This window comes from Chanos chanos, chromosome 1 (genome assembly GCF_902362185.1).
Source record: "Chanos chanos chromosome 1, fChaCha1.1, whole genome shotgun sequence".
Taxonomy (NCBI): Eukaryota; Metazoa; Chordata; class Actinopteri; order Gonorynchiformes; family Chanidae; genus Chanos; species Chanos chanos.
The window spans coordinates 14,466,332-14,480,087 of NC_044495.1; the positions used below are offsets into that span (position 1 = coordinate 14,466,332).

At 38.6% G+C, this 13,756-nt stretch overlaps 1 protein-coding gene across 1 annotated transcript; it reads left to right on the top strand.

Annotated features, from left to right (window-relative positions):
• The first annotated feature begins 2,215 nt into the window (after nucleotides 1-2,215).
• Nucleotides 2,216-3,304, top strand: ccr6b (chemokine (C-C motif) receptor 6b). Its single transcript, XM_030765209.1, has one exon. It carries the CDS (start codon nucleotides 2,216-2,218, stop codon nucleotides 3,302-3,304), a length of 1,089 nt encoding a protein of 362 aa, XP_030621069.1.
• The last annotated feature ends 10,452 nt before the right edge of the window (nucleotides 3,305-13,756 follow it).

A 13,756-nucleotide genomic window follows, 5' to 3' on the forward strand; every position in this document is an offset into this window, starting at 1 on the left:
GAGACCACCATAATAATAAGCATTTGTCTATTGTCTGTTCTTTATCCGTTTACCTGTTTCTCTTCTTTACCTGCACCCCTAACTTTTGATAGATTATGAGTCACTTTTTTGTCTCTGTTGTGTCATCTCAAGTACACATCTCAAGTTTTTGTAAAACACAGATTCTATGTATTTTTGGAGGATTTAACATTTGAGTTAAGCTTTTGTTCTGTTTTTTTGGGAGATAAACACTTGCAGCCTATTTATGAGACGCTTTCCTCACATGAAAGGTTTTTTTGTGTGTGTGTGTGTGTGTGTGTGTGTGATGATGTGGGTGGGGACAACAGAGATGTTCCATCGTTACACAGGTGGGGGAGATGTTACTGAAAAGACAGCATCAAAGGGGAGAGAGAGAAAAAAAAACACGCATGTACACACCCTCACAAGCTAAGTCAGATTACAATGGGCAAACTGTCATCAGTTTATTTTGGCCTGTTCTGGAACAGAGGAGTATAAGACAACTGTAGAGAAACATCATAAAACACCACTCCACTAATTGCGCCAACAACTCACCTCAGCTCGTGCAGTAGACCAAACGTTGAGTTGTTCCAGCAAGAATCTAGACCAGGGTCTTTCATCACTTTTACTATCTGTTCAGGAAACTTCTTTGTGTTGTGAATACTTACAAAAGGAAGAGGAGAAACTTTCTTGCTGGTTGAAGTTAAGCTCAGGTAAAATATCTTTTATATTATTTCTCAAAGACAATCATTTCTTAAAGAGCATTTTTAATCTTTCCACCAACTTTACTTTTACGTGAGGGTCTTTGATACTGACATTAGTACGCATTTACATTCACAGTCTCTTCTGTAAATCATCTAATCAAAAAACATTTAAATCAGTGAACACATAAAAAGTCAAATTCATATGCATAAACAGAAGAAATAAGCAAGAACACTTTACTTATAATTCTTTAAATGAAGTTGGGAAATGTACGTGTTAGTCATTGGAGCAGGCTTGTGTACTACTGAGCAGTATAAAAACAGGTTTCATTATGTATCATGCATAGAGTATCCCTCATTTGCAAAATTGTACCTGGACTACTCTTTGTTGGGGAGAAACTAGCAAGAACAATGTGTAGTTTAAATGTGTATCAGGTCTGTTTCCTGCCTTTAGCATCAGAACACTTCTACAGGGTTTGGATAGATGTACAGTGTCTCAAAACATGTAGCCAAAGGCAGGAAAGCTGTTTTCATCTTTGTTTATTTACTTCCCTACCAAAAATAGACCATCTAAGATTATATAACCTGTAAAAAAGGACATAAAATGCTTGTTCTCTTCTCAGATTGGCTTTGGCAGGACTTCTAAGAATTTTTTTTTTTTGCCAAACAAATAGATTCATTTTCAGATGGGGAAAACACAGCGCAGTAGCACATAGTAACTGACTATTGGTGACAGTTGGTTTAATTTGAATGTAACACCTTTCCATTGCCATTGCCTAAAATCAGCAGCTACACTTGTTTGTGTAGAGGCTCACCAGGTTCACTCATTACATGTTCTTTGAAATTTTTGGAAATGAATGTATTTTTGGTATATAATAGAAAACAGCATTTCTATTATATTGCTATCCATTTAGAGACGTTAAATAAAGTTAGAGTCTAGATTTATCTATTGACCTCCAATAATCATTTAACAATTTCTTTTACATCACAAGAATTATTTGAAAAAGTTAATGTCAAAATCAAATTTTGGACATATTGTTAATTTCCAAACTTGTGCTTGTGGTTTATTATCTCCGTTTCAATCTGCTTTGCACTATAGTTTGAACTCAAACATCCAGCGCACACCCTCATGTAGCCTGATTTGGGTCATTTTGTAGTCTGAGGTGTTTGTTTCCAGTGTCTATACAACTAACAAAATGTCATGTGGCATTTCTCCAATTACTTTTACTTTAAGAGTCATTTTAAATAATATTGCATGTAATGAATTTTTCTTCTATACAACTTCATTTTTGTGGAGAACAAAACTGTTCAGTATAACTGTCTTTGGCATGTCTTGTGTTACTTTGTAAAGAGGTGTCTTTACACGTTGCTTTTTCACTTTCCAACCCAGATAAATGGTTAAAGACATTTCTGAGTAATATACAAGGTAGATAAGACAATTAAAATTAAACGCGAGATATCTACACATTCAATAATACCACTCATGTCTCTTATGTCTAAAGTTACTCAACAGGAAGATGGAGGATGATAACATGACTTACTCCTATTATGATGAAAGCGATGTTGATGCGACCCTGTGTGACCTGGGAAGTAACCGTTTGCATGAAGTGACTCTACAAACCTACGTCTACTCCGCAATTTGCGTGCTGGGTCTAGTGGGCAACGTTTTGGTGCTCATAACATATGCGTTTTACAAAAAAGCCAAGACCATGACAGATGTCTACCTGGTGAACGTCGCCATTGCGGATCTTCTGTTTGTGGTTGCCCTGCCTCTCATTATTTACAATGAACGTTATGACTGGAGCATGGGAACATGGGCTTGCAAACTGCTCAGTGGGATATATAGCATGAATCTGTACAGCAGTATGCTCTTACTGGCCTGCATCAGCGGAGATCGTTACATGGCCGTTGTCCAAGCCAGACGATCTTTTGGAGCTCGCTCAAATACTCTGGTCTGCACCAGACTCATCTGTACAACAATCTGGGTACTAGCATTCATCCTGTCTCTACCAACATTCATCTACTACAGGCAATTTGTGAGTGGTGTGGAAGGTAATCAGACAGCAGTGTGTAACCTCTGGTTTGACACAAACGCCGTTGCAGAGACTGTGAAGGTCTTGGTCCCCAGTTTACAGGTTGCATTTGGCTTTTGTGTGCCTCTTCTGGTAATGGGTTTCTGCTACTCTTGCATCGTGGTCACTCTGGTGAAGGCAAAGAATTTTCAGAGGCACAAAGCTGTTCGAGTTGTCCTGGCTGTTGTGATCGTGTTCATCATCTGCCATCTCCCCTATAACGTGCTGCTCCTTCTTCACACTTCAAGACTGTTCAAGGAGAGGTCCTGTGATGCTGAGAAAAACATTTTGATGTCCATCACAGTGACAAAGACCATCGCCTACCTTCACTGCTGCATTAATCCCATTCTCTATGCTTTCATTGGTGTCAAGTTCAGGAATCACCTCTATAAGATTTTTCAGGACCTTTGGTGCCACAGCAAGAAATATATCTACTCTGCACGTTCCTCGCGACAGACATCTGATCTCTATATTCCAGCACCCAAATCAGCAGATGGATCACACCATGAGAATCCTTCTTCATTTACTATGTAAGGCAGTGTACACATTTTTGAGGGGTTAGGGGTTGGGTTTTGTTATGTCCAGTTTTTCATCATAAGCAAATAGACATTTAAAAAAGCATTGCTCCGTCTTTTTCGGGTTTTTTTTGTTTTTTTTTATCTCACACCATTTTGGCGCTTGATGCAGTAATATGAAGGTGAAGATATACAGAACAGGCCAGATGAGCTGTATCTTTGTATTTTTTATTCAAGCTCTGCATCAAAGCAAGTGCAAGCAACTTGCGTCATTCTCTCCTTAGTGTTTTTTTTCTTCTCGTGGGGTGGCATGCTCGTCTGTAAGCAGGTGACTAAGACGTGTATTTACATCATCAAGGAACGGGGAACACACCTAGTAAGTCAGTCTCTTTGTGTTGACCGTGTGGCTTACTTGCAAAGTCCCTGGGCCTCTACCACAGTGTCTTCTCCATGATCAGGGATGTTTGAACAAAAGTTTCAGAGACTTCATAAAGGACTGCACAAACGTTCATTTGTTTAGTTGGTTTAATTTGTGGCGGTTTATAAACTGAATTATGACTATATAGAAGGACATGAAAATGCAACAGGCAACAAGGGCTGGAGAATCACCTCAGGAAATGATTTCTAGTTTATGTACATTTAATAGATTTATGTATGACTTGCTCATGTGTGTTTTCAGTAGCAGTGTAAATGTGCATGTTTGATGTGTGACAATTTCCCAGTGTAAAGCATACTGCTAAATGTTACATCAGGACTTTATTTCCAAAATTTAATATAGTTTCTTATGTAACTATTATATGTTGTTAAAGAAAATGTAGAAATTGAATTCTGTTGTGTTCCATGGTTTCATTTCAGTTAATGATTTAATAGATGAACATACAAAGTAAAAGATCACAGTTTTTCTGTAGTCTTTTCTGTACAGATTCTCTTTTCTTTTCAGGCCTGCTTTCAGACCTACCCTAGGTTAGTAACCACAATAACAAAAGATGTTTTCCTTCTTTGACATCTTTAAAATGATGCAAATTATATGATAGGGCTTCGTGGTTGACTGTTCATGTGGATGAGGCCTTTGTGGCGTGTAGTGGCACGTTTTTCCTCTTTGAATTAGGCCACTGTGCTTGAATAAACGTGATGTCATTTAATGTGGCTAAAAACAGGATAAAATTACACCACACACCACCATCTCAAGAGGTAATTTGCATCAAAGTATTTACATACTACATGAATTCCTAGACCTCCATTTCCTCTCCAGATGAATTCAAGGAGTGGATCTATGGTTTATTTAGAATTATTATGTTGCGTGCTCTAAACATTCAACATGTTGATAAAATCCTGTCCTGCAGCAACCAACAATATAATAACACAGTCTGATCACACAAAACCACAGAGTGACCTGAACATGATGGCTGTGTATTAATGTATCCTTGAGCAAAACCTCTGACATAGGGAATAACTGTGAATAAGTCTTGATATAAAAGCAAGAACTAAAAGAATAGATATAGAGAACAATACTGTCTCAGAACATCCAGTGATCAGGTGTCCCTCTGGTCATCTAATGGTCACTGAGCTTGCCGACTTAGCCTACCAGGGTATTACCTACATTTCATTTACATAAAGCACATCCACTAGTATACACACAGTTCCCTTTAGTCTCTGAAGAGATTAGAGAGTGAAGTGTCAGTCATTCCTGGGAGGGAGAGAGAGAGAGAGAGAGAGAGAAGGTTTATGGCACAGTGGTGTTTCAGTTTATTAAATATTCTTCCAGCAGCTGCAAAGAGCTTCCTTCATTTTTTATCTTCCTGTACCTCACAGATCCGCTTTCTGAGAACAACATAGATAAATCATGATAGGACTTGACCGATCAGCCTTAATATACCTGTCCAACAAATAATATCCTAGGTCACAAACAATTGCGTGCTTTTTCAAGAGGAATAATACATGTGGAGGACAAATCTTTGAAACAAACAAACAAACAAATGATAAACAAACAAATGTGCAGACAGACAGGCAGACAGATTGACACAGATAGATAAAAAGGTTATGAAATGTGTGGGAGTGGCTGGTGAACTTTATGAGGCTGTTTGGAAGAGGAGAGATTCTCAGAGTAGAGTGAGTGAAAGAACCTTTTCATCGGGTGTGATAACTGTACCATCCAGCAACTTCCCTCCAGGCATGTTTATATGTTAAAATCAGCAGGAGAAAATTTCCTGAGAATAAGCCAGTAAACAACACCGTGTCACATGATTCTCTGCCAAAGGGCTCAAACAAACAGAAGTCCAAATATGTTATTTCACAAAATTGCAGCAGCTATAGATTATTTATGGACAGAGAAATTTGTGTGGTGTTTGGGTTGGTAAAAGCAGGCCTTTGTCTTTTTTTTTTTGTTAATATAGAACAAACACCGTCAAATTGCATGTGATTTAGATCTTTTTATTTTTGATTTTATCATAAGAGACACAATTCATACATATAAAACATATGTCCATAGTGTGACATAAAACATAAAACAAAACATAAAGTCTGTGTTAAAATCAAGGGTGGTTTTCAAGTTATTAATTTTTCAATAAACAAAAGAAGGTCAGTGCATAACAAGTTATGTCTGATTATCAGAAAAGAGCAGCTATTGGAAAGGAGCTTTTGTTCGCAGACAGAAAAAACAGAACTGACCGATTGACCTGTGGTTACTATTGTTCAAATATAGAAAAGGCATTCTACAAAAAAAAAAAGGTTTTCTTCTGCAAATTCTCTTTGAGAGACACAAAGTTGCACACAGGCAGGTCTGATTATAACTCCACTAAACTTAGGTTTGGAGGGGTGGTTATATTGAATCAACCTGTGTTAAAACACTGGAACATTTAGAACTACATGTCAAATTTGTAAGTGTCAATTTCCCCCATGCAAAATGTTCGATAGCCACACAATGAGTTTATATCACAGATATTTGACACCTGTTAACAACTACACCATTACAGTCACTCATAAGAGGGCCTTGCTTTTCAGATGCTGTCATAATTACTGTTACTCCATCTGTACTTTTTTAAGTAATTGTGTAACACTGTTGGAGTTCAGTTAACAAGGCAAATTTGCTGCCGTGACTGAAAAAGTTGTTTGGAGCCTGACAAATCTTACAGCAAACAATTCAAATAAAGAAGAAAATGCTGATAAAGAACATTAAACAACCAAATACGCACACCGTGCACTCACACACACCCACACACACACACACACACCAGTCCATCACACAATTTTCTGTCGAATCTAAGAGGGACAGTCATTTACTTTTCAAAACTTCTCTCTTACCATATGCAAATATGAACAGAGATAGGAGATTCAGGGGGTATCCCCTATGGGACATTATTTCCTTCATGTCTCCATCAGTCTAATTCACCCAGAATTTACATACATGTAAAACACTAGGGACATCACAAGGTATGACTGAACCTGGGAGTAGAGAAGTTGCCAACAGAATAAACTGAAGACAAGATGACAGGTCAGGACAGAGTACACTATGAGCTGTAAATAAAAACTACTAGCACATTCCCTAATATAAAGACCATTAACACTTTCCTTAAAATAAATAAAGATTATTAACACATTCCCTAAAATAAATAAAGACCATTAACACATTCCCTAAAACACAAATGTCACCTGTGACTGAGCTATCACCTGGATCTTGCTCAGTAAATAAAGCAGCCTGACATAAATGACCAGAACTCAATAGATAAGTCCTTACAGCCTCTGTGTTGAAGCATTAGGCTAAGCATCTGTGACATTTTCTTTTTTAAAAAACTTTTTTAAAAATGTATTAATTCTTGACATTTTTGTTGGGTTTTAAACAACAACAATGACAATAACAACAACAACAACAACAACAACAACGACGACAACAAGAACAAGTATAGAATAAATAGGTTTGAGAATGACATCCAAAGACATCCAAAAAAAAAAAAACGCACAGAATCTGGGCACAAAGGGAAGTGAATCCATAGACAAATAAATTACAAAAAATACAACAAGAACTTCACAGAGGCTCCAAAAGAATCCCAGTAATATCAGACCAAGAGCTAAAACTTTTAGACTTCAGTGCAATCTAGCTGAAGAGCACTGAGAATTTTCTATAGATTATAAATAGCTTAACCACGTATTTTTAATCATAAAATTTAGGGGAAAATCATAGCTGTAACATAGTTTTCTTAGCTGCAATTGTTGCCATAAGTGAATGTTTATGGTTGAAAACTAGCAAATGCCGATCACTATTACCACTTAACAAAAAAAAAAAAAAAAAAAAAAAAGAGAGAGAGAGAGAGAGAGGGTCAGGAAAAAACTGCCTCTCCAGTACTCCATTTCTGTTGAAAATCTAACTTGGGGGTGGCATTCCCAAAACATATCTGGGGTGGTGCCAACAACTCCTTGACTGCAAATCATGCATGAACTGCCATGAGTTAAGTTTCGATGGTAATGCCCGAGTGGAGCTGTATGAGCCCCTGTACGCCAATTTCAAATGTTTTAATTGATGAGTAAGATCCCTCAGTGAAGACAATGTGCTTTCTCACACCTCCTCCCACTCAGGAAAAACATTGAGTAAGGCAAGCTGCGTCAAGTGTTTTTAGATCTTATCAATACCATATCTGTATGTATCTGACACGCAGCCTCATCCACAAACAGCAGTGACCTATGTGAATGACATGGTGTGGATGATATGTGTAAGTTAAGTCTGGTGGTATTTTCATAGCCCTGAGGAGTGATCTGTAATGGAGCTGTAAATGAAATCAATCAGAATGACTGGGGAGAGGAAGATTTCCCTAAGGTCTTAGGACAAATCCTAGCCATGCCTATCAAAAAAGAGTCTACTTGTTTAAGAAATTCATAGGTGGTGATAAAGGTAGCAGTGAAAACAAAGTGAAATGAATTCAGGGGAAAACATGAGGTGACCAAAGAAAACAATTAAAATGATGACCAGTCAGTTTTCAAACTGTAATTCTATAGAACAAGGTGTGGTATATTCTTGCGTTAGGATCATTTAATGGTGGAAATGAATTACTGTGTGTCTCAGGATGATACAGTCAGTCAAGACGATCAAATAACTGCAGATCTGGTACACATAACACTGATCTTCTTCATTGTGGCATCTCCTGAAAGTTAGTTGTGACAGTAGAAAGATTCACACATACTCTGTTTTGGTTTCTTAAATTTATATTTCTCAGTTGCTCCGCTGGTGGCTGTATTCTATTTTGATCACTGTGGACACATTATCACAGAGTCTATGGCCTGATCTGATCTCTGTACTGCTTTGTATAATTCAATTGATTTTTCGAGATATGTAATATGTTCTGAAATATGTATGCATCATGTTTTTCAGCGCATGCTTACAGATTTCATAAATGATCAAAACAGATTTAACTACAGTGATCAATGCAAAAGAAGAACAAAATTACTTGCATTGCATTGCTTTGACAAAACATCGAGACGGAAACTACGTCACAGAGCCTCTGCGAATTCAAAATGTCCTTGAATTCAAATTCAAATATTCAAACATATTCAAATATTTTACGATCATACCTGGGGCTAGACAGTGATGTTTCAACGTTGAGTGCTTAGGTAAAAAATGTTCAGGCGAGTGGTTGCACCTTGATGTTGTTGCATCAATGACATTTTAAGATTTCTATCTGATGTCCCGTTTTGGTGGCTTCACAGTCAAAATCAAAAGTGCCTGGGTCAGCATTAAATGTGTATCATGCTTTTTGACCTGGTTATGTTCCTATGTGAAAAAAGAAAATAAAGCATTTTTATAAATAAAAAGATGCGACAACTGCTGCTCCATCTGTGCCTGTGGCCTAGTTTAGCCTCTTCACTGAACTCCCTTCACTTGCTGATTTTCAATTGTATACCTACAATTTTCATCCTTTCGATTTTCCAACCAGTTATGAGGCCCTAATCCTTTGTCTCGCCCACAGCGGAACCCTGACAGTAACAGCATTGGCCAGTATACGAGCTGTATCTTTCTGAGCAGTAGGCTGCAGGTTTTGACTTTCCAGAAACTGATCATTTGGATTTCCTCTTTTGATCTTGCTGTCTTTCTGTGCTAGATCTCTCTATCTACCATCAAAGAGACACAGCGACAAATGCAGTCGTGTGTGACACTTCATTTCACGATATCTCTATGGTTATCAGAGATGAACGATAATGATGAGCGAAAAGCGTGTTTATCGAATGTGTGCGTGTGTGTGTGCGTGTGCGTGTGCGGGTGTGTTACGTAAAGCTAATTTACTGGGGGCGACGACCTGACTACAGACTCACGGTGTGGGGCTCAAAATCGGTGTGGAACACAAAATGCTGTTCCCTACTAAGTGAATAAGATGTTTTTTTCTAAAGTATACTGTTGTTATTGGTAAATCCATAGAGCCAAAACATTTCTTTGGTTAGAGTTGAGGTCAGGATTAGGATGAGTGTTAGTGATAGGTTAGTATTCTTTAGTTACAGGAAACTTGGAGTCAATGGGAATTCCCCTCTTAGATATGAACACAAACTTTTTTGAACCATTTATGTGGAGCATTTCTACAGAAATGGGGTCCCCCTAGGTGTTGCCGGTCTACTGATCACCGAGCTAATCAGTGCCATCATTCAATGATGAATTGCACCTGGTTTTGTTTATTTAGTCTGCTTCCTTTGTGTCACTGTTTCTACGTGTGCAACTGACCCTAGCTAAGACCTTTATTGTCTGTATCCACTGGTTTAAATAAACTTAAGTTTGTGTGTGAATGCATCCAGTCTCGCCACCAGTCCGTAACAACACACAACAGAACATTTGCATGCAGCAGTTTTTTTTTAAAGGCATTTTAAAATTTGTTATGGATTTTGTCTCTTCAACTTCATCAAATTGCAGAAAGAAATGTAAACTAAGAAATGGTAAAAGTGGAATCAGAATGCAACAGATGTTTCAGGATTTTTTTTTAAAACTGGATGTTTATTAGAGTAAAAAATCAAACACTACTTCAGTAGTTGATTCACCACCACAAGATGTCACCAGATAGCAGTGCATGTGTTCCGCACAGGGACCTTGGACATTAATGTCTATGCTTGAGAAACACATTTAAATAAGATACGAAGATTTTTACCACCCACAAATTGCAGAGAACATGAAAAAAAGAAAAATGCCCCCAATTTGTACTTTCAGTTCACGTAGATTACAGTATTGAAAAGTTGACATTTGGCTTTATCAGTTCAGGCATGCCTCTGCATTCACTTTTGAATTTGAGTTGCGTTTGAGGAAATTTCAGTGTGAGTTTTTCCTCTTAAGTGTGCATCTTGAGTTAATTGTACAGCAATTCATCAACAGTTTAAACTATTCAAACATGAATATAACCCTTGGTGACTCAAAAACAGCTTCATTAGTCCTGTCTTGGAGCTGATTTAGTTTCTGCTTATTCAGAATCTGCCCTTCACTAATTCTGCTGAAGATAAGGGGGCAGTGATGTTCTGGTCTGGGAATATACACATAGTATTTTGGCTTATAAACATAATTCCTTTGGTTTTAATGGTCACTGACATGCCTGGTTCCACTGCTTACAATCAGTCACACCCATTATTCCACCTGTTTCCTTTTAGTTTCGGCCTCATTAGAGGGGATATATGCAGAGCAGGCACACGGCACTGCTTCCTGAGACTTAACAGGACCTGCTGGATTATATCCCAGTATCCCAGGCCTGCCACTATCTCTCAGGACTAAACAGGTGCACAGTGATACACACACACACACACACACACGTGCGCGCGCGCAGACACAGACGCAGAAAGAAAGAGAGAGAGACACTCACATATACACACACACACAGAAAGAGAGAGTGAGAGAGAGAGAGTGGTGACCTAACACCTCTTCCCAAAAACACTTAGCCCCCACCTAAATGAACAGCTGTTCTTTAGTGCATTTCTCTTTATTTTCTGCCAAATATTACTTTGGTGAGATAATGGGAAAACTTTTGGTATGGTCATTAAATTTAAGAACTGAAAGGGAAAACATTGAGTTTACACCTTTTTGCGACTGATAATGACACCACAAAATTTTCAAACTGTATGTTTGCACATGGATTTTTTTCTTCTTAAACAAAAATATTTTAATGTAAGCAATTGCGCTAGTGTAAAATTTGTTTCAAATGAAACATCTTTACTATGGGGTGACCATTTTGATCTTCTTCTTTTTATTTTTTCCTATTTTAATTCCTTTTCTGTGTCACACAGGAAATGTGGAGAGCTTTGAGATTTGGGAGGTGGAAGGAGAGTCTGTGTTTGTTGTATACCATAAGTCAGTAGTATTTTTTACATGGCCAGCAACTGACAACACAATGTTATCTGTGGCACATTTACAAAGACAGCTTGATACCATGATGTTTAGAAGAAAAGCCTTCTGGGTAAAATGGCCTCTGTTTTTTTTTTTATCTCTTCTGAATGAAGTCAATAAATCTTAGTGTGCAATCCACCCCCATCCTTCCTGCTCAAATGCATGGCCAGGCTGACTTGGCATTTAACGTGTGGGAGGGTCAGGAACATCTGTTTTCTGTATTTCTCATTGACAGTGGCAATCTCATGGCCCAGGTGACACAAGGTGTCAGTCACAACACAGGACTCAGTTATCTTTCATTCTAAAAGGGATTTTTAAGAGGGTTCTGTATGTATCCTGGATTTGTTATCATTCTTTCTGTCCTTATGCTATAGTTCCAGTGATGATAAAAAAAAGAGACTGTTCTCATATGTCTGTTCCCTGAATGAAGTTAATGCCCTCAAACTCTCTCTCTCTCCTCTTGCAGTAATGAGGATTATTTGTCTCCCTGTGATAAGACCTTCCGTTTCATTCATGTTCCACTGCCCAAGTTTCAGATACGTAATTCAAATCACCAGTCTGTAGAAACTCCCAGCCTACGCTACAGGATCTCTGACCCCTTTATGATTGGTTTGAGACTGTCTTGTTCTCGATGGTAAGAGATATGACTCTGGGGTGGAATGTGGTGTTGAGGGGGTTGTAATGTTTCATGAGAAGAAGTCTTCCAGGTGGGGGCGGGAAGGAGGCAGGGGCTGTGCTAATTGTACATTTTTTTCCCATCTGAGCCAACATAACATAGTACAGTTCTGTTCTGTTCGCTTTTTCCTCCATGAAAACACACACACACACACACACACACACACTCTCAGATGAAGTAGTATAACCCTGTTACTCATACCAGGGATAGAAATGTAACTCCTGTCTATGGGGTACAGAGACAGATACACAAATAGAAACAGTGACGACAACTTCTCCCTCTGTCAGACAATACATCTCTTAAGATGCATCATTTTGACAGTGTGGCAGTGGAAGTTTTTCTCTTAGTGAAGTTATCTCAGTGAGACTTGCTTTGTTGACCACAAAAGGGCGTTCATTTTTTTCAACTGTTTTCTGTAAACAGTTGAAAAAACTGGGGGCAGTCGTGGTCTAAAGGTTAGAGAACCGGGCTTGTGACTGGAGGGTTGCCAGTTCGATTCCCTGGGAACCCTGTTGAACCCTAATGCTCCCCGGGCGCGGAGGAATGCTGCCCACTGCTCCTGCGTCTGGTGTGTGTTCACTACTGGTGTGTTGGATGGGTTAAATGCAGAGGACAAATTCACTGCTCACTGTTCACAGTGTGTGTGTGTGCAATCACTGAAACTTAACTTAAATTGTGACCAGCTGGATTGAAATAAAGTAAAAAAAAAAGTCTGAACTTCTGATTCAAATATGAAGTTGAGTTTTCATAAGTGCATGGAAATATATTACCACCCATGACTAGAAAATGCAAAATTTCCTCAGTAATGCTTAGCAAGGTCAAAGGTCATCAGTTCAAGAACTCTAAGGTCAGAGTGATTTGAAACATCTTGTCACCTCTATTTTCCAGGCCCATCGGTCTGTCATAAATCAGACAGCTGTCCTGTGCTGTGATGTCACCTCCAGATGGGCTGTTTCTTCAGCCTGTAATCTCCTGCCTCTGCCATTGTGTTAAGAACATTCATCTTCCCTGACATATAAAAGGTTTGAGTCTGTTTTACAGCAGTGACTCCCTACTACTTTGTGCCCCATAATCTGTAGCTCAAGGGTGTGCAGATAAACTCTGAGGAAAGTACAATATGTCCATTACCACGTACAAGCCAGTGCTTTCAAAGCTTTCCACAAAGGTTTTCTCAAAGACCTCAGTCTACCTTAACACAGCAATTCATCATTTTAAATATGCTCAGAACAGGCAAAAAAGCATATTTCACATTAATGAGTCGGATTCTCATTCAGAGAGGAGAACTGGGATGATCTGATCATTGGAGTTCCGCCCAAACCTCTTTGGGAAGTGTTTGGGAAGACATGAATGTGTTTTCTGGAAGTCTGCTGAGGCTGTTTCAGAACGCTGGGAGCTTATTAAAGGTCCTGGCAACCAGGAGGCTGTTACTGGCGCTGACTGGGCCCAGTTGGACTCGTCTG